Raw genomic sequence first — 26634 nt, 5'->3', positions numbered from 1 at the left:
ATATTTACTGTAACCTGTTATTTATATATTTATAATAAATTTGCTACACATACTATTTAGTACTATATTCTATTACGACGCCTTATAGTAGGCCTTTATATTCAAGGAACTCAAAATTAATGAATTTATGATTTAATGATTCATTATGAATTAATGAATTAATTTAATTAATTTTCTCCTCCACACTACTTCCAAAAACTTTTATTATTTTATAGGCTACAGCAATCTGAAAGAAGAAGAAGAAAACACCAGATACATTTTATATTTTATGTATATTCACATTTTTATATACAGTTTATATGACATTTTGACCTAAAGGGTTATGATTCAATGTTTTAAAGTATAATTGCTGATGCTGATTATAGTAGTAGTATTAGTACATCATAAGGTGGAAGCTCAAATATAAAATCTGATTTGCATTTTTATAATTTGGAAATGTAAAATTTATTTAAAAATGTTTGGGTAATTTAATGCCTTTTAGTTTTATAATGCCCTTGCAAAAACACGTGGATGATTTGATGACAATGGCATTAAGTTAGGTAACATACTTTTTAAAGAGGTCTGTAGAATTTAAACTGGGAGTAAGAGTTTTAATTCACCACAGTCTGAAACACAAACCGTATAATAATAATAATAAATTAAAAATAATAATAATTAAAAAATAACAGGCTAATAATAATAGGCTAATAATATGGTTGATGACTTGTCACCAGTGTTGGGAAGTAGTGACATGTAATGGTATTACGTAATTTAATTACAAAATAAATTCAATTGTAATCAATTAAAGTTACAGAGAATTAAAAAAAAAATTAAATTAAAATACAGTTACTTGTGAAAATGTTTACGTTTACAAAGGTGGTTACATCTGAATATTTTCACACACACACACTTAATTTATTTATTTAATAAACTGCATAGACTGCATCCAAAATATGCCGAAATTTCAGGAGATTAGGACACAGAATAGCACAAATGCTTATTCAATAACTGTTTTATTTCCTGTTTCGATTTATGTAGGCTATATGGTTTATTTTTTAAGATTAACTGTTTGTTTCCCTCAAGGTATTATTAGATGCGAATGTGTCCCATCATTGATATGCAAAGACTTAATAAAAAATAAAAAACCAGCATCACAGCTAGGCCTAATAAACTATATATTGTTATATCTGCATTTAACCTCAAAACGATCTAAAAGTAAGCATATCTGCTAAAGTCTGATTTTGTGGTGGCCATGCTTTCAAATAAATTTTTTTTAAATCTTAATTCAGGTGATGAAGGTTTTTGACCTGACAGTAATCAGTGTTGAGTAGCCCTGCACTACTCCAAGGTTAACCCTGCATGCTTTATATCTTCCAAAATGATTAACAGCTGAAATTATAATTATTATATAATTTTAATTTTAGAAAACTAAACACATATAATAAGTTACACCACTTGATAACACTACAGGTAGGCTACATGGGCTTCTATTTTAATAATGCATAATTACATGCAGGTAACCCTAAGCCAAACCATAACCCTATAATAGGGTAGTTAATAAACAGTAGCAGGGACACCTTAATATAACTTGAACCCATTACATTTATTGAAATAGTTAAACTTCTTATTACACATTGAATAGGGTAACTTGTAGTCTGTAACCTATCACATGCCCAACACTCTCCTCCCGTTGATGCACGCGGAGGGCGGGGCAGCGGAAGTGCGACCGGACCATCTGATCTTTGTCCTATACGTAAGACAGTCGCTCCGCCCCGCTCTCCTGTCGGACCGTATCCCCACAGCATCCATTTTTGTGCATTCAAGAAATCTCTTGGAGTTAGCAGTAACAGCAAGAGGGGATCGCGGGGAAGTCCGCCGACAAAACCGCAATAAGGATCGCGGCAGAGGCAGCAGCAGACATGGGTTAGACTGCATTCACCATGACTGCGAAATAAAAGGCAAGCGCCCGTTTTATCTCCACACACACACACACACACACACACACTCATTAAAGCTTGGGAGAAGCCCGAGGGGTTCCTCACACCTTATTCTCAGAAGATGCTTGTTTTTATAAGGAAGTGTGACAAGCTTACATTGTGCACATGCGTGTCCCATGCTGTCACTGGGATGCATATTGATTCCAGCTAATAATGCACCACTAAATCTATCAGTGCAGGGTGTGAAGGTGTCAGATTATCAAACCATTAGCTGTCAGAGGTCTTCATCATCGTAATGCATGCAGATGAGTGCAATACATTCATGCACGACACTAGAGATGTGTTTAATGTTCACGCATGGCTCTCTCAGCAGCATCCGCTCCTGAAGATGTCAGCTTTGGGGGCCCCTGCGGCTCCCGCTCCGCCGGACCTGAGCCACCTCACCGAGGACGAGAGGAGGATCATCCTGTCGGTCATGGAGCGGCAGAAGAAGGAGGAGGAGAAGGAGCAGTCAATGCTGAAGTAAGCGTGTGTTCAGCACTCTTAACAGGGGGCGAGGAGGAGTGCACCTGTCTCTTTAAACGCGCTCCCTCCTGTCATTTTCAGCATGACTGTCTCCTGAAATGTAATACGTCTGCTTACGTCGACTGTCAATATTAGGCTATTTTTGAGACGAGTGCGGACGAAACAGAAGAGCTCGCCGTCAGAGGGGTCAATGTCACGCGCCTGGCGGCTTGTCGTCGCTCGCGTGCCGCGTGTGGATGTAGTATTTCGCCTCTGGTGGGCTGGGTTAGCTGTGGGCGCCATCTTCGCTTAAAATCCCTTCAGCCGCCGTTTAAACCAAAGATTACTACACTTTTGAATGCGTGCTGTCGAACAGGTCAGGCGTTAGGTATAAACGCGACGCTAGCGCGGCGATGCTTGCGCGATTGCCATGGAGCTCGCGCGGTGTTTTCAGCACCACGGCGCTGTCCACTGCGATGTGTGTGTGTTTCCCTGACAGATCAGCCTTCCTGTGTGTGTGTGTGTGTGTGCTTGTGTATGATATTTATGCTATATTACTCAAGGATAGTAAAACCTGGATTTTTTGACATTTGGTGCCCACAAGGAAAAAAAAAAAAGATTAAAAATAGTAATTGGTGCAAACAGGTTTTCTGTAAGAGGTAGGTTTAGGGTTAGCTTAGAGAACACATCTAAAAGTAATAGAAGTCTATGGAAAGTCTCCACAATTCACATAAACAAACGTGTAGGTGTAGATGTGTGTGTGTTTGCATGACAGGCTTTATTAATTGCATGCGTGCACCTGTGTTTCTCGTGTGTATAGAGTTAGTTGATATCAAGCAGTGAAAGTTTCCTGCAGTGTGACATGAAACATTTCCTCTAAGCCTGTCTGGAAAAGCACTGGACAGCAATTCTTCTTTAATTACTATACTAATATATATATATGTATATATATATATATATATATAGAGAGAGAGAGAGAGAGAGAGAGAGAGAGATTATTTTTTGTTTGTGTATGCATCTGTATGCATGTGAGTGTAGCCAAAATTAATAAAAGACTAGTATTTTCATCTGCTAAAAAATGGTTTTAAGTTGACTTGGCTTGACTTGAAGTCAGTTATTTCTATTTTTGTTGTAGTGTGCCAGTAGGAAATATCAGTTTATGTTTCCAAACATTCATTTAGCCAGTAATTGTAATAATCCAGGGAGATTTTTGTGTGCTGCACACATAGATCTGATTTTACTATCATTAGTCTGTCTGAGATTACATGAAGAAACAGAACAGACTGAGACAGACTCCATCCAGAAGAACTGAGGCAATGTCTCCAAAATGCTTCAAGAGAACTACCTGCGAAGCTACATTAGTGTTGAAAGTTTTAGGCACTTTTTTAGGATGCTGTCAAAACTAATGTCATGAACAGATTTTCATTATCAATTAAACTTCTATCAACTAAATCAAAGCGACTTTTGGTGAGACCATCCGTTGTGTTTAAAGCAGTTTTTGCCCTCGATGCACTTGTCCATAGTTTTCCAGGGAGCTTCAAGTAGTTCTCTTGAAGCATCTTGGAGACGCTGCCACAGTTCTTCTGGATTGAGTCTTAATGCAAAGTCTTAATACAGCTTAATACGAATTCCAGCACATATTATTAGCATATAAAATAAGCATGATTCAGAAAAAATCCCTATTTTGCTCTAATGTCTGCAGCATCTGAGCTTCTCAAGTTTGTATGAAACCTGACGTTCATGTTTTCCAGCATGATTTGAGAACGATTCTGAGCATCTTAACATCTGTTCAAAGAGTCATATGATCATGAACTACTCATGGCCTGGAGTCCACTGTTAAACAGTCATATGGTATTTCTGTATAATCAGTAAACACACACACACACACACACACACACACACAGACACACACACACACACTCACTAGATGTTGCTTTGGACATACTAGAGACAAACTGATTGCTGAGAATTGATGGTTCTATTAATATTTATCAAATAAATGCAGCCTCAGTGAGCAGAAGAGAGGGAGAGAGTACATTCGAATGCATATGTTCATATGAAATCTGCAAAGTTTGAGATTTTCACTTCCACCCCAGATGATCTGTTCACACTGTTGTTGTGCTGAAAGTATAATAGGACATTGATAGCTTAAAAATCAATGTGTTTTAACATGTTGTGTTATTCAGTTGGACAGACTGTAGTTTCTTAATCTCTGTCTATGGCAGTATCGGCGGCTGACATGAACTTGTTTGCCTGACACAGTTTTGTAAGACCTGTGCCACTGCAGACTCACAGTCACTCGGTCAGATGTCAGTCTCTCTGATCTGGGTTAGATACTGCGGCTTAATCTGATCTGTCTTATTTATTAGTATTCTCTGTGTAGTTCACCAGTGTCTTACACACAAATCTGTAATTAAGTTTCATAGATTCTTAACAAAAACATTTAAGAAGAGCTTGCTGTTTTTTTTTTCCTAGTCTACTGTTGTTTCTTGTGTATGTTACTCCAAGTTCAAGTCAAGCTTGAATTTATGATAGTTTAATAGCATTTGGATTTAAAACATACACTGAAACACCCATCTTAAAGGGACAGTTCAGCTAAAAGTGAAGATTTTGTCATCATTTACTCAACCTACATGAGTTTCCTCCTTCTGTTGAACACAGAAGAAGATATTTTAAAGAATGCTGGTAACCAGTTGACAGTTGCAATTGACTTCCATGGCAAAAAAAAAATTATATGGAAGTCAATGGCTACCGTCAACTGTTTGGTTACATCATCATTCTTTAAAATTTCTTCTTTTGTGCGAGTGAATAAATGAATTTTCATTTTCAATGTATGAAGAGTTTATTTGCAAAAACAGATAAAACTCAAAAATCATGTTTTTTTTTAATTATATTATGTTTTTATTGTGTTTTATTTTGTTAGTTACCTGTGTTTTTAGTTATTTTTTAACCTAATTGAAATAACCCAATTGCAGTTTGTTTGACATTAATATGAATGCATAGGGAAAAAATAAGATTTTTTAAAAAAGTGAATTTTTGAGTTCTGTTTTTGCAAATTAACTCTTCTTAACTCTTCATTAACTCTTCATATATTTGTATCCAAATACTATAAAAATGCAATAAACTCAAGCTTGATCTGAACAAGAAGGCATCAGAATAAGTAAAGATGCACTATGTTTAGACAAAAACATTGAGTTAAATAAGTTCAGAGTAACATCTTTAGCCATTGCATGTATAAATGCAATTTACACAATCTTTTTAAAAAGACTCCTGCCATCTGTGGGGTTCTGTTGTGCTCCGTAGCTGTTTTTGAATGTAGTGTTGCACATCGCTGAAATCAGCGGCTGATGTTGAAAAGTTTTTTGGCAGAGCAGCACACAAACAGTCATCTGAGGTGACACGGTGCTTTCTAGCAGATACGTTCATCATATCTAGTGCTGAGTGTTTGTTAAGTGCTCAGAGTGATGATCTTTGGAAAAATGAGGCGTCTTATGAAGATTAAAGAGTTTTTGCTAAGTCAGTCATGTGCTGGTTAAGTATTAATCAAGTAAGTGCAGGCCCACTGCAACATGCTGGAGTTCGTATCTCCGTCTCTACTTTGAAGTCTTACACACTTTGCTTTAAGACGTGTCTGGACTGCTGCGTTTGTGCTCAGATAGAGAACAAAACAGTGTTGTGGTCTGATAAACCTATGATGCTGGAAAAACATGTTCAATACAGATGCTTGTGCATTTGGTTTTAGAAATTCTTCCAGGTTAAATTTTCAGAGTCAGCTGTAAGCTATGTATAGGTTGACTTAAGCGTAAACATGCGTCTCTTTCAAAACTTTGTTTGCTTGTTTGACAATCCCAATTTATCCGAAGTGGGTCAAAAAAAAAAAAAAAAAAAAAAAAGGAAAGCTCACAATGAAACATTAATTAAAACCACTGTATACTACGTCTTTACACTTCAGTATGCAGAAAGAAGTTAAAATAAACATATAAAAGTTAGTACAAATATACAATAAAGCCTTTTTAAAAAGATTTTTTATTTTATAAGATACTCACATCTAGTTTACTACAGTGTTAAAAAAATATTTTTTAAAGTTGGATTATTGAAGTACTTTATAATAAAATACTCTTTTAGACATTCTGTTTCATAATGTTTAATTCAATGCATTAAGGCCAGTTCACACCAAAGACCATAACTGTAAAGATATCAATAAATATATAGTCCTAAAAATCGTCCTCAATATTAAAAAAAGAGCAGAATATAGTCCACACCACAGATATAATGATAAAGGCACGGAGAAACCATATCATTGGAATCAGTTTCAGAACGATTTTATTTTTCCAGCTGATGAACGATAAAAACATTGACAGCCAATCAGAATCCATCCTGCTGTAACGAGCTCGAGGATTTAAAGCGGCAGACGCACGTGCGCTCGGAATAAACAGATGATGTCATCCGCTGGTGTGAACGCTAATATAGTTATCTTTATAGTTATCGTTCTTGGGGTGAACGTGGCTTTACTTGAACTTTCTTTGTAGTTATTTGTGAAACACTGCAAGAAAAAAATCTGTAAAATAGTAATCTGTAAATAGTACTGGCAGCTTACTGTGACATTTTCTATTAATTTTGTGGACATTTCTGTTAACTCTAAACACAATGCGGTGTGAATTTCAAAACTCCGGTAAAACATCTGTCAAAAAATAAATATGGATTTCATTGTGCCTTATTATTTGTTTTTTACATTTGACATTTTATTGTATTTTATGTCAATTTATTTATTTATTGTACTAGCAATTTCAGAATTCTGAATGACAATTGTTTCACATTAAATTGTACACTTTTTTTGTTTTTGTTTTTTTAGTGGAAGCATCATATTAGTATGTCTGCTAATGTTCTCTGCACATGGTTCAGCAGAATACATTAATGCAAAATGCACTTGACGCTGCTTCATCCATGCTGGGATTGAGTTTGCTATGTCTGGGGACTGCTGTGTTTCAGGCTCTGGTCTGGTAATGTAACTGTTGCTGGTTTGGGGTCAAGTAGAGTCATTTACGAAATGAATTACTGGGAAACGTCTGTCACCGCTGTGCCCTTGGGTCAGACACTTAACCCCAGCATGCTCCAGCGGGACAGTCCCCGCAATTAGCACAATGTAATATGCTTTGGGAAAACATGTCTACTAAATGACAAATAAACTAGTCTTGTCTAAAAACACATTGCTGCTCTGTGATTGGCTGCTTAGCCAGAAACACTGTTGCTTTAAATGGTCCCTGATCACTTGACATTTATCAGAGTAAAGCCACATGAGGCATATTCCAGTCACACTCCATTCAAACATTTGTGTCTGACCTGATCTGGCCAAGTGGGTGTGTTTGAGCCTGCTTCAGCCATGCAAGGTCCATCTGTTGTATGCATTACTGCCAAAATGTGTGTTTTGTTCAAACTCACCTGTCGGGACTCGATAATAAGACCACCTGAAGACACAAGATGAGCGTGAAAGGGAAGTTTTCCATTCACGCTATACATTTTCTCTACCACTGAGCCACAGAAACAAATGAACAAATACAGACAAAATGACATCAAAATGCGAGTCTTGGTGAATATCCTAATAAACACAGTTATGATGATGTCAAATGATCAATTGCATCCGAAATAAAAGGTTCTGTTTGCATAATATCCTGTATGTGTGTGTACTGTGTATATTTATTATGTATTTGTAAATACACACACATGCAAGTATATATTTAAGAAGAATAGGTCAAGTTTACACATGAATATATTTATATATAATATAAGTTCTATGAATATAACATATATGTAAATAAAATATATACTGTCTGTGTGTGTATTTATATATGCATAATAAATATACACAGTACACACACATAATGTAAACAAAAACTTTTATTTCGGATGCGATAAATCACGATTAATGGTTTGACAGCACTAGTACACAGACGGTAATATCATATCATATATCATATCTCTATTGAGTACTGCAGTGATGACGTATTGTGTAGCACTACATGAACTAAATGTGAATAGAGTAGATGTGTTTTGTTTTCTCCTTGAATTCTGAACAAATATTAACTGATCAAACATTTGTAATAGTGTTTTCAGTTTTGGAATTTGTCCTAGTTGATATCCTCTGTGCAAAATACAGTACAACATCAAACTGTGCTTAATTCAAGTACACGTCTACTAACCTTTACTCTGTCAGTCTCCTAATACTCTAGCTGACATGTAATTGCAAAGTTACTTATAGTAAAGTGGACCATCGAAATGAAGTGAAACCTTAATAACAGGACATTTTGGACAATCATTCATATTTCACTGCATCCAAACTGGCTTTATATTAAAAGCCATGCAAATGGATGTCTGCATGTACTCTCACAACACACGCTCAACCTGTCCATAACATCTGAATGAGCTGAACACAGCTGATGATGTTTATAGTCCCTAGATGCAACACTCATGTACTGCTCGCTGCACACTGTGCAGTATTTACGGTATACTGCATGCTAGTTTGTAAAACTGTACAGTACTGTATATTCCCTTCATGCAGAGCACACATACTGTACACATATACATATTGCATACCTCAGAAGAGTAGTGCTCCAGTATGAATGATGCTACACGGTGTAAACGCTCTTGATCTCTGTGTCATAGTGTTTAGCTGGACAAATATACACTGGGGTTTCCTCTGGACTGCTCTTTGACTATAAACTTTCCATATGACAGTGCAGGGTGCAGGAATTTCTTCTTTTTTTTCTCTCTCTCTCTCCATATGATGCTGTAAACACAACCTTTTGGATGAGCTTTTATGAGATCTCATTCTCACGTAATGAGTTTGTGTCAGTCCTGTTGTGTAATAGGTTTGACGCTTATAGTAACCCGTGCTCGTTGGCTCTGCCTTACAAAGTTGCTGTATAATTTATGTGCAAAATATATTTTGTAAGTCAGAAAAAATAATAATAACAATACAAAAAACAAAAAAAAACTAGTGAAATATTGTAAGGTGTGGTTGCTTTGCAGTAAAAAAAAAACATATAGTATAGCAGCATTTTAGGTTTTACAAATTTAACTTAAATTTACAGGAAAATAATATACAACTATATATATTTCATTAACTGATGTAAAGTAAATTTTAAAATGGTTGTACCTTTGTAATATACTGCCAATCACTATAAAATACAGCTGGTGTGAAAAAGACAAGTGATGACTCGAAGTTTATCACAAGCTGAAGTAAACTCTAGGTGCACATGTCTTATACAAAAACACAAAACATACCATTCTAATGCACATAACTGATAACAAGAAACTAAAGAAGTACCCAGTTTATTTATTAAACACCTGGTAGGCCACATTAAGCACATCGCATTGCTGTCTTTAGATTAAAGATTAATATTTAAAGCACATCACATACAACACCAAAACATTTGTTTCTCTCATTATGTATGATTTATTCTCTTTATGTAAACTTTTTTTTTTCATTATGTGATTTTTTGATTCATGTGTGATTTATGTTAATGTATATAATCATCTGCCTATGTATTGGGGCTGCCATTAGATAGAGCTTTATTGATCTTATAATTGTCTGAAGTTGCTTCTCGAATGCTAAATTTGGTTAATTTTGTATCAAAATATAGGCAAGGGATATTTATTTATATAGCAGATTTCGTACACAATGTAAATGTTTTACTTAAAAATGAATATGACAGAAGAAATCAGAATAGCAGTAAAATAAAACTATTTTTAAAATGTAAAATGTATTAAAATGGTTAAGACCATCTGAACCATGAGAGGAACTTGAACCATTTCCAGGATACATTTACATACAACTCAGATGAATAAATGAGCTAATTTACATTCATCTTAGCAAATTCACTGCTGGGCAACGATTAATCACAGTCAATCGCATTCAAAATAAAAGTCTTTGTTTATATAATATATGCGTGTATACTGTGTATATTTATTATGTATATATAAATACATATTGTATATGTTTTGAAATTATTTACATGTATTTATATTCATATAATGTATATTATACAGAAATATATTTAATATATGAACGTAACATTTTTCTTGCATGCATGTTTGTGTATTTATATCCATAATAAATAAAGACAGTACACACACATATATTATATAAACATAAACTTTTATTTTGGATGCAATTAATCATTGCCTAGCACTAGCTAAAATAAAATTGCATTAAATTAATGAAATGTATTATTTATTAATATTACGTAATAATAATAAAGTTGACAGAATAATTTGGCAGCCCTGATTTATTAATGTATTTCATTTGTTTCTGCTGTGTCAGTGTCTGATGTAGTTGGTTGTTTTGCCCTGTGTGTGTGTGTGTGTGTGTGTGTGTGCTGAGCTGTTGAACATGTCTTTTTAGGGAAGCTACTAGAGAAGACACAAAGCCTCAGCCAGCTCAGTGAGTACATTTCTTCATTTCCCACCCTTCGCTGTCTGAGACACATCCCTCAGAGCTGACCCCTGATCAGTTATTCGGCTCTATGATGTCCTGTAGTCAATAGTATGTTCCTGCACAACCGGAGGCTGCAGATTCAGGACTGCAGATCAGGGCCGCAGTTCTAGGACCCTAGTTTTTCCTGACAGCGCCACCTACCGTACTGGCCAATATAGCGATGGCTGCAGTTTCAGGAACGCAGTTCTAGTATCCTGTTGGTTTAGTTTGCAGTCACGTTACTTTGTATATAGCATCAATATATTAATCTCAGTAGCATGTTTTTAAATGTGATTTCTGATTCAAAATGCAGCAGAGTTAAATTACTAAGTGTGCTTTGAGTCACAATTTTAAATTTAAACATGAATTTACACAAAATATAAATGAAATATAAATTTTGTAAAATTGATGTATATCAATGTTAAAACAATTGTAAAAAATGAAGAACCTTAAAAGTCTTGAATTGTCTCTTGAATTATACAGTATATTGATTCACTTCCTTAAGGTGAATTAGCTCATTATCAGGTAAGTTAAAGTTGGAATCAGCATATGGAGTCACTAAATTACTGCCAATATTTTAAAAGTTGTTGAGAGCAGAAGGGGCGCCAGGATTTTTATTGTAGGTAGGCCTCCAGAAAACTGGATGGGCCAGTTAAAATATGACCCCCCCCCCCCCCCCCCCAAAGAAAACAGTTTCCCTTCATCTCCGTCCAGCGCTTTTCTGCGGCACTGAGGAGGACAGCAACTTGTATCGCTGTCCTCAGCTCAGTGCTGAAGGCAAGCGGACAAATAAGTACACCTTAATTGTTGGCAGTAAGCTAACTTCATTTATCTCCTATGAACGTTCAATACACAAAAAGACTGAAACGGAATTAAATCTTTCTGAAATCGTTCTGTTTCTCTCTCCATTTATTTGTTCATTTGTTACGTTGTTCAGCTGGTTAATAACTATTTCCGTCCGCCAACGTCATTCATTTCATTGGATCACTTGCTGGTGGGGTAGAAGCCGCTGATTGGCTGAGAAGCTTTCGCTCAAAGCTTTCCTCGGGCTGCTTATTGGATGAACCGCTAGAATGAGAATCACTCACTACTCATAGGCCTGGGTCAAAATGGGTGGGCCCGGACCTTAAATGGGTGGATGGTAGCGCCGCGGCTGGTTGAGAGGCAAGACAAGACACAAGAATGATTCAAGAATGTTTATTTATATACATATTACATATTATATATATATATATATATATATATATATATATATATATATATATATATATATATATATATATATATATTATAGTTCAGACCAAATGTTTGGACACACCTTCTCATTCAAAGAGTTTTCTTTATTTTCATGACTATGTAAATTGTAGATTCACACTGAAGGAATCAAGGGCTATTTGAGCAAGAAGGAGAGTGATGGGGTGCTGCACCAGATGACCTGGCCTCCACAGTCACCGGACCTGAACCCAATCCAGATGGTTTAGGGGTGAGCTGGACCGCAGACAGAAGGCAAAAGTGCCAACAAGTGCTAAGCATCTCTCGGGGAACTCCTTCAAGACTGTTGAAGACCATTTCAGGTGACTACCTCTTGAAGCTCATCAGGAGAACGCCAAGAGTGTGCAAAGCAGTAATCAAAGCAAAAGGTGGCTACTTTGAAGAACCTAGAATATGACATATTTTCAGTTGTTTCACACTTTTTTGTTATGTATATAATTCCATATATATTTCCACATGTGTTAATTCATAGTTTTGATGCCTTCAGTGTGAATCTACAATTTTCATAGTCATGAAAATAAAGAAAACTCTTTGAATGAGAACGTGTGTCCAAACTCTTAGTCTGTACAGTATATACATGTCATTTTTGTGACAACATCACAACAGCACCAAAGTGAACCCCTTTTCCATCAGTTGCTGCATGGATAGAATGGCTGTAGGCTTCAACTCTAGTGAAAGAGTGAAAGTCCTTGCAGCATGTGGTGCATCTCTTCAATTCGGGCAGGGATTTCCCTTTTTGATTGTTATATGTATCTTGAAAAAGTGAGAGTGTACTTGTTAGAATATTTTGAGATCATGAAAATATCCCTAGTGCCTTTTTTAATCATCTGTCCTACAATGATTGAATCCATAAAATCACTTCATATTGGCCATGCAGAACATGACAGAAACTAACACATGATAGCAATGTATAACTGTATGTGGAATAGACCTGCAGATTAGGCCAAATTGTAACAAACTATTAAAATTGCCAAATGCCTAATTTATCATTGCAAAACAACGCCAAAACAACAGGCTACCACATACTGCAACTAGGCAGTCAGTGCAGTTTAATTATGAAATATATTTTATACACAAATATGGTAAAACAACGACTATTAAGCCAGTATTCACACTAATACATTAAGCTGCAGGTAAATCTTACAAACCTTACAACAACCATGCTCTTGTCATCTGATAAGTTCAATTAATGTGCAGGCTAGATTCACTTATGATACTTCGTCATTAAAACACAATTATAATTTATGAAATCATAGCCACGAATTAACGTCGTAGTAATTAATAAAACTAGCTCACAAATTCTTAATTTGGTGGGAATTAATTATTAATTCATAGGTAGCAGTTCTCACTATGTAAACTTTGCACCGTTTAAACGTTATAAAATAAAACTTAATTAAATATCGATACTCACCGTCTGGTTGCTGTCCACGTCGTCCATCTTTAATTAGTGTTGATTCAGTACAGTAGGTGACGCTGTCACAAAAATACTAGGGTCCTAAAGCTGCGGTCACAAAATTGCGGTCCTGTAACTGCAGCCTCCGGTTGTGCAGGAATACCCTTCTCCCTGTAGTTGCCTTTACCGAAACTGTTCCTGTTTTTTCACCCTACTAACCTCTTTATCTGTTCAGTAGCAGATCTGTGTTGCTGTAGTGATGTAGTTGGTCCAGTAATACAACATTAACTGTCCTCTTGTGATTCAGACTCTGCTTTCTCCTCTCTCTGTTCTAATGCTGCCGTTTCTATACTCGCTCATCTCTTTTCAGTCAATTCTAATGCATTACTCTCTCATTTACAAGTTAAACTGTGTGAGTATCCATCAAACAAGATCAGTTTACTTAAGTGGCATTAGACTTGTTTTAAGAGACTATATCTTTAAAGGGATACTCCACCCCAAAATGAAAACTTTGTCATTAATCACTTACCCCCATGTCGTTCCAAGCCCGTAAAAGCTTGTGGCACAGCGGACACAGAAGAGCTCATATTCTCCAAAATGGTGCTACAGAGACAAATTGTTGAATAAAGTCATTGTAATAATGTTTTATTTACGTACAAAAAATATTGTCGTCACTTCATACAGTCTGAATTACGGTTGAACCACTGATGGCAGATGGACTATTCTGATGAGGCTTTCATAATTTTCTGGATCAAAAGTGAAAAGTGAAAAGTGAAAGTGAAGTGACATTCAGCCAAGTATGGTGACCCATACTCAGAATTCGTGCTCTGCATTTAACCCATCCGAAGTGCACACACACAGAGCAGTGAACACACACACACTGTGAGCACACACCCGGACCAGTGGGCAGCCATTTATGCTGCGGCGCCCGGGGAGCAGTTGGGGGTTCGATGCCTTGCTCAAGGGCACCTAAGTCGTGGTATTGAAGGTGGAGAGAGAACTGTACATGCACTCCCCCCACAAAGATAATTTAATAATAATAATAATAAAATGTTTTAAGAATATACCTTTTGTTATTTATTTTTAAAACAAAAAAAGGGGAAAAAAAAATCCTCTAAAAGGTTTAATGTCTTAACAACAAAAATACATTTGTTCTGAAGTACAACAACAACAACAATATATGTGTTCTGATGACACTTTTAGGTCGATCAATGCATCTTTGCCAAATACACTTCATACATACAAAAAAATAGTTTTAATCGCAAACTTTTTAAACATAGTTGAAACATTGATAGTCTATTAATAAGTGAAACTCTGCTCATCATCATGTCATTCTAAACCTGTTTGACTCGCTTTTTTGGAGCACAAAAGGAAATATTAGGCTATATCCAAGCTGAAAAACAGTAGTTTAAACAGTTTGTAGAGCATCCCCTAATCTAATGTGTTCAGGTTTGCTGTGATATGAAACTGAGTGATTTTTGAATGAACTTTCTGTTTAAACACAGAAAGAAACAGATCAGATTCAACATATACGGTGAATAACAGTCACAATCAAGCATTACAGCAAAGTTCAACAAAGTGTTTTGGGATTCCTTGTCCAAGCAAAAAAAAATCTCATCACTTGTTCACCAATGGATCCTCTGCAGTGAATGGGTGCCGTCAGAATGAGTAGATAAAAACATCACAGTAATCCACATCACTCCAGTCCATCAGTTAACATCCTGTGAAGAGAAAAGCTGTGTGTTTGTCAGAAACAAATCCATCATGGCGTTTCAACTTTAAACCATAACAGCCAGCCAAACTCCATAATCCTTCATCCACATATTTGTTCAAGTGTTTTGGACTGTTTTTGCTTGAAAACAGGGCTTGATCTGTGCAGATTTCTCTCCCGATTCAGACGAGACAACTTTTTTCACTGAAAAAAAATGATATTTAGATAAAGGACTCACATTTTTTGGCTTGAAGTTAAAAATATCTTTATGGATTGGATTGGATCAGCTGTTTGGACTCTCATTCTGACGGCACCCATCGTTTGGTGAGCAAGTTATGTAATGCTACATTTCATCCCATAAAGAAATTAACTCCTCTACATCTTGGATGGCCTGATTCAGCAAACTTTTAGTCTTTAGTCCAGTGCTCTAGTGTGTTCGACCCATAGTCAGTGGTTTGTCACTATAATTATACTACATAAGAAACAAGTAACATTTTACTTGAAGCATTTGTGTATAATGCAATAATCTTTTCATAAATAAGATATAAAGTCAAAATGAATGATCATATCTACATCTTGTGTTCGAGACAGGATTGTTTCAGTGTGGACACCATCGAGTTTCACTGAATATCATGATGTGCAGATGTACAGTAAAACCTGTCCCTGTCACATACTTCACCGTTAAACAATAAACATCTGAGGAGTAAGTTTTCTCGGGATAGATTATTGATGAAGTCTGTCTGCTTTAGGTTTGGATCCTGTCAAATCAATACGGTTTGACTGATGAATGTAGAATAGGAATTAACCCAGAGGATCAAGCCTGTTATATTAATGCATTTACTACTGAATAAAGAACTGAAGTCATGTTTCCATCCCCAGTGCTCTCTAAAAGTTATTTTACTTCTCTAAAAGAACCACAACACTCATGTGCTAAACAATTATGGACTTGTTTTCATTCTCAGAAGGAAAGAAACAAAATCTGTCTATACTATTTCATGATGAAATGATGTATGTACCTTTAAAAGGTACTAATATGCATATCTTAGAGGTAAATAAATAATATATTTTTTTAAAAGGTACCACCCTGTGATAGCTTTCGTACATGTTCCTTATGTATAGATACTATTTGCACTTGAATGTTGTATAAATTAGTGCTAATTTAGTTTTATACTGTTTGATCACATTTTATTAGTTTTGGTATTTATATGTTCCTTATTTATTTTTATTTTTTTACTCTTTAGCTTTACGTTATTTTTATTTCAGGTTAGATTTATTAATTTTCAACTTAAACTTATTTCAGTTTACACCCTCATGGCAACATTTCTATTTTTTTACTTAATTATAAGTTTGTCATTTAAATGTTAATTTAACTAACAAAATGTAACTTTTTCATATATATGTGTGTGAGATTTGTGACTCCTTGCTTCAAAATAGATAAATTAAATTTATGAAATCCCATATTGTACCTTGTACCAATTTTTTCCTTATTTTTTTCTAACTAATATATATATATATATATATATATATATATATATATATACAATAAATAAAACAAGCACACAGTCCACTCCTGTAGCATTGTTTAAGCAAACTATATAAAAATTTATGATTGAAATCATACAAATTAACAACCAATTCTCCAAAATATAAAATATAGTTATACATTGCCATGAGAGTTTTTCAACCTTTTCTAAGACGGAGTTGTTTTGACCTGTGTTTCTTTACCATGCTAAACAATTTTGTTTTTGTTATCCTATTTAACAATATCTATGCATCAAGGAAGTCAATCCATATCCTCAATTTCTATAAGAAAGGTGAATCATTTTAGTTTAGAGCCTTTACATTTTTTTCAACGTAACGTTTATTTATAGAAAATAATTGTTATTATTAAAAAAAAATTTCAATGTAATAACAGTATTATGGCATGCCCCACAAATCCCTACCCTCATATAAACAATAATAAAAACAGCTCATAATATTTAGTTTGACCTCTGAGCGGGACAAAAACAGTTTTCTAAAGTTAGTTCTTCTCACAAGTATCATAACACCCATGCATCACATTTGTGGAAAGCACATATTAAATGCTTTGGATTAACAGACACATAATGGAAAACAGGCTATTATTATAATTATTTTGTAGGGTATGCTGAGCGATGTATTCCTGACGTGTTTTGCGCATGTGTTAATTAACAGATGTCAAACTCAGAGCAGCTAGAAGAAAGCACTGAATGTCCCTCTCTGCTCTCCATAGGAAGCTGCACCAGCAGTTTGAGATGTACAAGGACCAGGTGAAGAAGATCGGAGAGGAGGCTCCGAAGAACCCCGAGCAGAAGGGAGACTCGCCCATCTGTGGGATCTGCCACAAAACCAAGTTTGCCGATGGCTGTGGCCGTGTCTGTTCTTATTGCCAAACCAAGTTCTGCGCGCGCTGTGGAGGACGCGTCTCCCTCCGCTCCAACAGAGTACGTCTGTTTCTCTCTCACTGTAGAGTCTGTAGAAAACCCCCCTCACCACAGTGTCTGTGTCTGTACTCTACAGTATGAATTCTGTAGTTTTTGGTTACTCAGGACCATTTCATCTCATGACCACAAGAGGATGCTGAAATGCAACAAGAAAATAAAGCCCTGCAGCTGTGGTCTTTCTACTGTCCTCCTCCTCGGCTCTTGATCTGAGGACACAAGTCTCTGAGAGTGCTGGGTAGTCCATTACTGATTCCAACTTACATGACAAAAAAATTAGTTAGTTGTATAATCCATTATATTACATATTTTAGGCGATATAATCAGACTACTTTTTAATGTAATTCTTTATTGATTTAAATAGGATGCTACTGTATGATGGAAATGTTTTATTGATATTTTAATTCAGCATAATAGTAGGCTATTAGGTCTTTTTTTGCAAGCCATCAACCATTTGTTCTTTTTTTGTTTTTAGAAATACAGTCTATTTTAACATGAGCTTGTTCAGTACTGTTTCCATTAGTGTGCATCGTCTCCTTTAAACCCCACTCCGTGATTTATTCTTTCCTCTGTGCCTCATGTTTGATTTCAAACACGTTATCAAATTATTGTCTAACTGCAGTTTTCAGTGAACCATTGACTTGATTTACACTTGAATATGTGAATCAATACTAATATTACAGTACGTCTCCCTCCGTTCCTCTCGGTTTCTTTCTTTTTGTAATCTCTCGCACGCGTTCCATTTGATCACACTCTCACTTCCTCGCATTCATTTACAGCAGCGAGACAAATTGTTCAGCGGCTCCTCATTTTCTTAGTGTTTATGTCCTCTTTATGGTTTGATCATTAGGATTAAATCCTCACAAGCCCTTTTACTAGGGACCATTAATATTGTATAATAGTGAATTACAATGACATTTGGATGCATCCAAAAATAAATGCACTTAATTGTCACATGCTGCAGGCAGATTATTGTCCCATTAGACAGTGAAAGAAAATTAAATGCTTAGGACTATTAATATATTTAAAATACCATTATATATAAGTCACACTAAAGTGACAGACTGGAAATAAAAGAGGAAATCTGTCCACAGAACAGGGTCACATACGTAACTCTGCCGATTTATTTAAACAAGCATCACTTGGTTTGTGAAAACAGATCCTGAGCTCTGTTAGTTGTGTAGATTAGCTCTCCTCCGACCGCTGCTTCAGCCAGACAGTTGCTTTCGGTGGATGGAGATTATTTACATCCTAATTTGTCGGCCGCCTGTGCTCTCTGCCCTCGGGAGGAGCAGAAGAATGTGGAAAATAACTTTACTGATGGTCAATTGTTAATCAGTGACTAATGCACTATTCACAGCTCATGAATGATGAATGCTGTGCATAATGCATGGTGTTTAGTGAGGGCACAGCAGCAGGAAGATCTGTACATGATGCTTCTGATGAGATAACACTGTGATAAACAGCACTTGTATGTTAGCAATGCTCACCCAGCTTGAGTTCTTGCCGGTGGATGCAAAGACTGTGTGTAAGTCTAATTCAAGCGTCACATGGAAACAGTATAGTGCTTTTTGATGAGATCTCAGTGCTGAGGTTTTAAATCTGAAGCATATGAGACAGCAAACCAAAATATGTATTTTGTAAAGTTTTTAGATAAACTGTTTATGCACATGAGGTTTCGTTCGATTAGTTTCCCTGGCTTGAGATCAATATGGATGATTGGGGGATAATTCTGTGAAATGAAATGAGTGAGTGGTGATGGATTTGGGCTTTGGAAGCTGCCTGGAGCTCAGCAGGCTGTCATGGACACTGGCGCTGCTGTGTCTGATGTCAGTGTCAGTGGCTGCACGTGTTCGTGAGGCCATGGATTGAGTTCCCCTTCAGTGCTTCAGTGACCAGATGCTTTTTCAGCGCTGGGACTGTGATGTCATGGAGCTCTTGGGCCACACCCTTAAACACACACACACACACACACACGTTTGTTTTTGTGAAAGTGGGTTCATCCCATAGGCGTAATGGTTTTTATTCTGTACAAACTGTATATTCTATGGCCCTTCACCAACCCTACACCTAACCCTAACCCTCACAGGAAACTTTGAGCATTGTTACTTTCTCAAAAAAACTCATTCTGTATGATTTATAAGCATTTTGAAAAATGTGGACATGGTTTATGTCCTCATAAGTCACCCTCTCCTTGTTGTAATACCTGTGTCATACCCATGTCATTATACATGTATGTCACAAAAACAAGAGCACACATGCACGCACGCACACACACACACACACACAGCATTTCATATGGAAGTAGTGCCAAAAAAGTCAAAACAAAACAAAATCACTGTATAATAATGAGCATTGTAATGACATTAAATAACCATGAAAAGCATTGTTACTGCATTTATATTGGGTATCAATACCTTGAATAACTGCACATACTAATTCTAATTGAGTTCTACTTTAAAAGGATCAACACCCAGTTCTGTGTGCTATGTGTTAAAATGCATAGCTATATATAGTTATATACTGTGGCTGGACATATTTATGAAAAGATCTAATGCATTAAAATGTGCAATATTATGAACAACCATTTAGAGAACCCTAACAACTGATCCCATAGACTGCCATTATAAAGGCCCAGATGGGTATGTTTGGATCACAGTGTCAGAGAGGAAACAGCCAATCATGAATCGCCTTCACCACGCCTAGCCACGCCCTAGCAACCACTATCGAGCACCCTAGCAACCCAAACCCACACGGACATATCTTCAAACCTGAATGTCATAGAGACATAGGGGTTGGATACATTCATACTGTTAACTAGCCTTTGGAGTATCATTACTGGCGGCTGCCAAGCCACTCCCTAGCAACCAAACACAGTACCCTAGCAACCATATAGTAAGTCTTATATCTTTGCTTCAGAAAATTGTACAGACGTGGGAGTTGGTCCTTCTGACTCATGCTAGCAAACATGACTTCAAACATGCTAGTCATGCTAGCAGTGAATAGCTACATGCTAATAGTGATTACCTACAGTAAGTGCTACATCAGGCTAAGAACTCTACAAAACTCCACAGTAACAATCTGTGACAACTAGTAGGTGTCTAGCAACCACCCCAGGTACCCTAGCAACCGACCTAGCAACCTCATAGTAACATAATATTATAAATGCCTTTATAATGCAAAATTAAGATTTGCTGAAAATCGTCACCCTCAGGTCATTCAAAATGTAGAGGAGTTTGTTTCTTCATTGGAAAAAAATAATTTGGAGACATTTAGCATTACATCACTCACCAATGAATCTTCAGCAGTGAATGGGTGCCGTCAGAATGAGAATCCAAACAGCTGAAAACAACAAAAAGAAAAACAGCTGGTATTTTGGCCAGAAGAGATAGTTTAAAGTAAAAAATTACTAATTAATGAACTGGAGTGGTGTGGATTACTTGTGGATTATTGTGATGTTTTTATCAGCTTTTTGGGCTCTCATTCTGACGGCACCCATTCACTGCAGAGCATCCTTTGCAGAGCAGGTGATGTAATGCTACATATCTTCAAATCTGTTCAGATGAACAAACTAACTCTTCTACATCTTGGAAGTCTGTTGTTTTCACTGAAAAGGTCCAGTTATGACTTTTTGATTAAACAATACGAGGTCAAAAAAATAGAAAAAAATAGGGTGAATATTAGCTTCATGTCAATTTAGTGCTAACAAACATTATTATATAGCTAGACAATAAAATAGCTGTGCAAGGTAATTCAACTTTTACCTATATTTTCAGATGCATATCCGAACCGACCTTATTTTTTCTTAAGGATTACTAATTTAATAGAAATTATCATAAAGTTTGTACCCTTTTAACTTTTATTGCTTTGCAGATGTGCTTTCCGAGTATCCCTGAAGGCTACTTGATTTTAGATCAGCTGTTTCCACTTATTTCAGACATGTATGTGTATGTGTGCATACGAGATTTGCACAACCAGAAAGGCATGTTTTAGATCAGCTCTGGTTCTTGTGCTCCAAACACATCTGCTGTGACAGATGGGAATGTGTAAATAGGTATTTGGAATCGATCTATTTACTGTTGATGCGCTATTATTTTAACTAGTTGTTTTGTTTGAAGTCAACATTATGCCAATTAGACTTCTCCTTGGTAAACTGGGGCCATTTTTCTCCTCATGAATTCAAACAGATTACATAAGAGCTGATTCAGTTTCATTGTGAAGTGCTGGGTGAGAATGAAGCGAGTTTAATGGTGTCTGACTTCTAGTTTTCCTCATGCTAACAGTGTAGTGATGTTTTTGCCATTTCAATTAAATGTATTTAGTGAAAACAACAATATTTGTATTGCAAAGTCTACTTAGAAGTCATTCACACATTGTGAGGTCAGGTGAACTTCATTACAGCTTTTGAGAGAGATGAATTCTCCTGAGGAGGATCATTCACTTAACATTGTTTTTCCGCTTTTTAGTGTTTACTGCGTTTGGCTGCAGCTCCGTGTCTGTTATTATTACCTGTGTTTTTTCGGGCGGTTTGAGGCGGCATGCATTCGTAATGAACTGAATTCCGGGTTAGTGGCTTGATAGCGGCAGGATCCGTAAATAATGTAGGTTAAAGCGAAGAGCAGCGAGTTCCTCTCCTCAGCTTCATCGCGCATGCAGCCTCTAAAGGCAGGTGGGTTCCGCTGTCAGACATGCGCATGCGCAGAACTTCTCGTGCTCTTCTCAGAACCGAGTTTCTTGTTTCTTGTTCTGACGGAAGCAGCGGAGTCCATTAAACGCGATAAAGATCTTCTCTGTAGCCGTACATCGCGTCTCGACTGACACAAAATGACTCGCAAGGACGAAATGGGTAGGAAAATAATTTATTACGCGTAAAGTTTGTTGTTAAATGTTTTCGAGACATCCCATTATTGTAGGAGAGACCGGGGCGGGGCTAGTTGTCACAGATTGCAACAATATAGCCTAGGCTATCTCATTAACTTTCAATTTATTTAATTGAGAAGTCAAAAGTCCAGTTTAATAAATGTGAGTTTTATCTAGCAGTTTAAAATGAATTAGTTTTGTTTTCTTCAGTTCTGCCCTACAAAATACAATGTTTTATGTAATCAAGTGAACAAACTGAGGACATACATAGACGTTATAGTACGTCAGACAGATTTTAACTGTCTATTTTAATACCCTGAAAAGTTTGTTCTTCATAAAAGTCAGGCCAGGGAAAGTCTTATATATGTGTGTATGTGTGTGTGTGTGTTATTGCATTTGCTGTCTAAAACTATTATTTTTCCACATTTCAGGTTCCCATTGAGATAACTTACCCCATATAGTATTATAACGTTCCCGGAAAATAAATAAATACATTAATTAATTAATTAATTTGATTAAAAGTTAGTAAACTATTTTCTTCATGAGCATTAGCATGCAACAATTTTTGTGCAAAAAAAAAAAAAAGAAACTAAAACCTCCATGTCCTCCATAATAATAATAATAATTATGGTCATCATCTTTTAACACTAACTTATACACCTATAAAAATCTCCCATAAGATCTGAGATTGTGTATCTGTTATATACTTTCTGAAGCTATCAGTCTACATTATTTTATATACATTTTTAAGCAATATCAATGTCTGTGCCACTGAGAAGTATGTTCTCACATTCTTTTGGTTCGTAGTCCCAAAACATCAGATGATAAATACACACACACACACACACACACACAGATAATGAAGAGGTGATGCTGAAAATTAAATATTAAATAAAAATAATAACAACAATAATAATTTTAACAGTGAAGTTTCCTGTGAGAAACTACACTACCCAAGATCCCTCAAAAAAATATCCAACAATTAGTGGTGCACAATAAATATCGGCCGATAATTAATGCGCATCTCGTCAGTAAAGCCAGTTCTCTAATCAGCAGTAAATACCATCAGGTGTGTGATTTCACATAGAGCAGCTGTTACTACACAGAGAGAGCTTTTACACTGGGTTCGTTTGCTGCGGTCCGAGCGTGATTGTTCCCGGCGCCGCCCGCAGCGTTGGTCTGCTTTCACACTCAATAGTTGTATCAAACCCAGGTGTGTTTGCAGTCACCTTACGTTATCGCAAATGCACATGGAAAATGCATGGAGAACACAACAATAATTTTTTATTATTATTTTGGGGCTATTTTGCACAGCATAATAATTAAAATTAATTATTTAATTGTAATAAATTTTAATTTTGACTTTTAAGACTGTGTGAAATCAACCTCGGCTCGCTCGTGTGTTGAGGAAACAATGATATGGACAGTGTTACGCATGCGCGGGGTACTTTACTTCCTGAACAAGTGCGCTCCCGAGTCCGTGTTGCTTGAACATTCACGCAAACCGTGCCACAGTTCGGGAGCTACCGAACTCAGACCACCTTCTCCAGGTAGTCTCGGGTTCCGTACCCCAGTGCGCACCAGGGTCCGATGACTCCGTTCACATTAGCGATTTTTTTGTGCACCCCTACCACCAATCATAGAATTGCAGCAAACAACTGGTGCCAAGAAAGCTCTGCAGTGACCACCCACTTTCATAAAGCACTGCCAATGACTTAATCAAGTCTCTATACTTGTAAACTAGCACACACATGGTTAATTTCCTCTGCACTGTTTCTATGAATCAGTAAGTTTAAAAATATATTTATATATATTTTATGTTGCTCACAGTCAGTGGTTTCTTTGTATTCCTCTAAATTAAAAAATCGAGTAGCCATTCACACACAAACTTGTTTGCGCCCTTTTGAACTCTCTCTCTTTCTCTCTCTCTCTCTCTCTCTCTCAGACATGCACACTTTAGCATGTAGTACTTTAGCAAATAATATACTAAGTGCACTAATTTTCAAACACTTACATGCAAGTACACTTTAAATGAATGAAAATGTAATATAGCTTGATCTTTTGTGAAATTAACAAAGACTTGCTGAACTATAGTGCATTTGATTCCGTTAAGTATCTTAATATGTAATTTCATAACTACTTCTGTTGTCTATGAAACATGGTTATAGTAAACTACTGAATGTACTGACAAGCATGTATGATAAACTAAAATATACTTTAATGTAATTTCTATTCAAACGTGTACTTCTTGTATTTAAATTAGCATTGTTAAGTGATTAAAACATTTAATCTAATTAATTTTATGATGTGCTGATTATCTAATTAATCACATATCAATTTGGGCTGAGAGGTTACCCCCAAAATATCATTTAGAGTTATAACTGTGTTGAATAAGAAAAGCATAGAATAGAAATTACAGAGTTGGTGTAAAAATTAATATTGAAATAAGAAATTATTACTATTATTATTTTAATGAAATGATACTCTTAATATGAAATTAAAGCCACAAGTAGGTGGTGGCAAGTCACTGTTTTAAGGAGATTATTGATGTGTTCAAATGGCTGATTCATTCAGGAACGAAGCAAGTGACTGTCTTTATGAATGAGTCACTGAATCACTGACTCGAATCACTGAATCACTGACTCGAATCACTGACTCGAATCACTGAATCACTGACTCGAATCACTGAATCACTGACTCTAATCACTGAATCACTGACTCGAATCACTGATTCGTTCAAAACCACAGATTCAGTACAGTTTTGTTGAGGCTTTGGTTGAAACTATGATCGTTTGTTGAAATATAGCAAACACGTCTTAAGTGCTTATTGTTTGATGAAATGTTGTACAAATTCAATATCACATTTGCAATCATGCAGATATTCGGGGAAAAACAGCGCTCTTACTCATATGATATTGCTATATAACTATATATAAGACAAAAACCCATACAGAAGCATTTTTGCCCTCATATCTTTTTTTTATTGGTAGACTCAATTTAATAATTAAATAAATTAATTAAAAGACATGAATGAACATGCATTGGCTAAAACAATATATTTTTTTTTTAAATCAATAAATTGTTAGGTTTCAGGATTTTTTTTTATGCCAAACTTTGATTTAATATACAATTTTTCTTTATTTACATTTACATTACATTTACATTTATGCATTTAGCAGACGCTTTTATCCAAAGCGACTTACAGTGCATTCAGGCTATACATTTTTACATATCATATCATGTGTTCCCAGTGAAAATGCAAAATTTTATGCAAAATGTGCGTAAAATGACCACAAATAGATTTCCCCATTCTATACAATGTATCCATAAACTGTATCTGATTTGCATAGTAATCTGTTTTTGGGGAAACATGTAATGAAAAATGAAGTATATTAATGGGAGTTATAATTTACAAGATTTTCATATTAATATATAATATTTCATAGGGATATTGAAATATATTTTCTTTTCCTATTCATTGGTTGTGTCTCCCAAAATGTGCAATAAACATGCTTTTGTTGAGTATGTGTATGAAATCAATGTCCTGTTTCGTAACAGAAAGTCATATTTTGGTTTGTAACCCCATTACATTTTCCTGAGATGTTGATTTATGACAAACAGTTAGTCATATTTAAATGATAATTTAAAAATATTATCATATTTCCATAAGAGTGTTACATTTTATCTCTAAATTAATGTTGAAAGAGAGGTAGTGGTCATGATGAAACATCTAATTATTGGTATCTCTGAGCAGTCCTGAATGCGCTCTGTACAGGACATCTAGACTTAAAACTGTGGCATGTATAGTCTCAGAGAAGTTCACTAAAATATAATGTCCTCACATGAGGATGCAGGGTCTCAGGAGCATCACCACAACAATACATAGGGCAGTCAGTTTGGAAAATGGATGGACAGATGTTTTATTAGCAGTAGTAGAAGATAATGTGATAGTTTATATATGCAGGGTTTTACACAAAGGTCCTCTAACCCTGTGTTATGTTTGTTGCATCTGTATTATAAAACAATATATAGTAAGAAGAACACCA

At 35.9% G+C, this 26634-nt stretch overlaps 1 protein-coding gene and 1 long non-coding RNA gene across 3 annotated transcripts in view; one reads left to right on the top strand and one right to left on the bottom strand.

The window, feature by feature from the left end:
- The first annotated feature begins 2175 nt into the window (after positions 1 to 2175).
- The window catches only part of LOC127979182 (regulating synaptic membrane exocytosis protein 2-like), a 127784-nt gene continuing 103325 nt past the window's right edge, over positions 2176 to 26634 (top strand). The window contains exons 1-2 of the mRNA XM_052584442.1: positions 2176 to 2438; positions 17521 to 17731. Coding sequence (XP_052440402.1) covers positions 2212 to 2438; positions 17521 to 17731 — 438 coding nt within the window. The 5' untranslated portion in view covers positions 2176 to 2211. The remainder of the gene's footprint in view (positions 2439 to 17520; positions 17732 to 26634) is intronic.
- LOC127979183 (uncharacterized) lies at positions 18814 to 22550 on the bottom strand. 2 transcript variants are annotated; one of them, XR_008158741.1, is made up of 3 exons: positions 22238 to 22550; positions 21020 to 21070; positions 18814 to 19678 (listed from the first exon to the last, which is right to left on the bottom strand). It is a non-coding gene; the product is annotated as an uncharacterized LOC127979183 (long non-coding RNA). The 2 variants fall into 2 exon arrangements; XR_008158740.1 differs by lacking the exon at positions 21020 to 21070.

This window comes from Carassius gibelio, chromosome B19 (genome assembly GCF_023724105.1).
Source record: "Carassius gibelio isolate Cgi1373 ecotype wild population from Czech Republic chromosome B19, carGib1.2-hapl.c, whole genome shotgun sequence".
Classification (NCBI taxonomy): domain Eukaryota; kingdom Metazoa; phylum Chordata; class Actinopteri; order Cypriniformes; family Cyprinidae; genus Carassius; species Carassius gibelio.
This window is presented reverse-complemented; position numbering and strand designations above follow the sequence as displayed.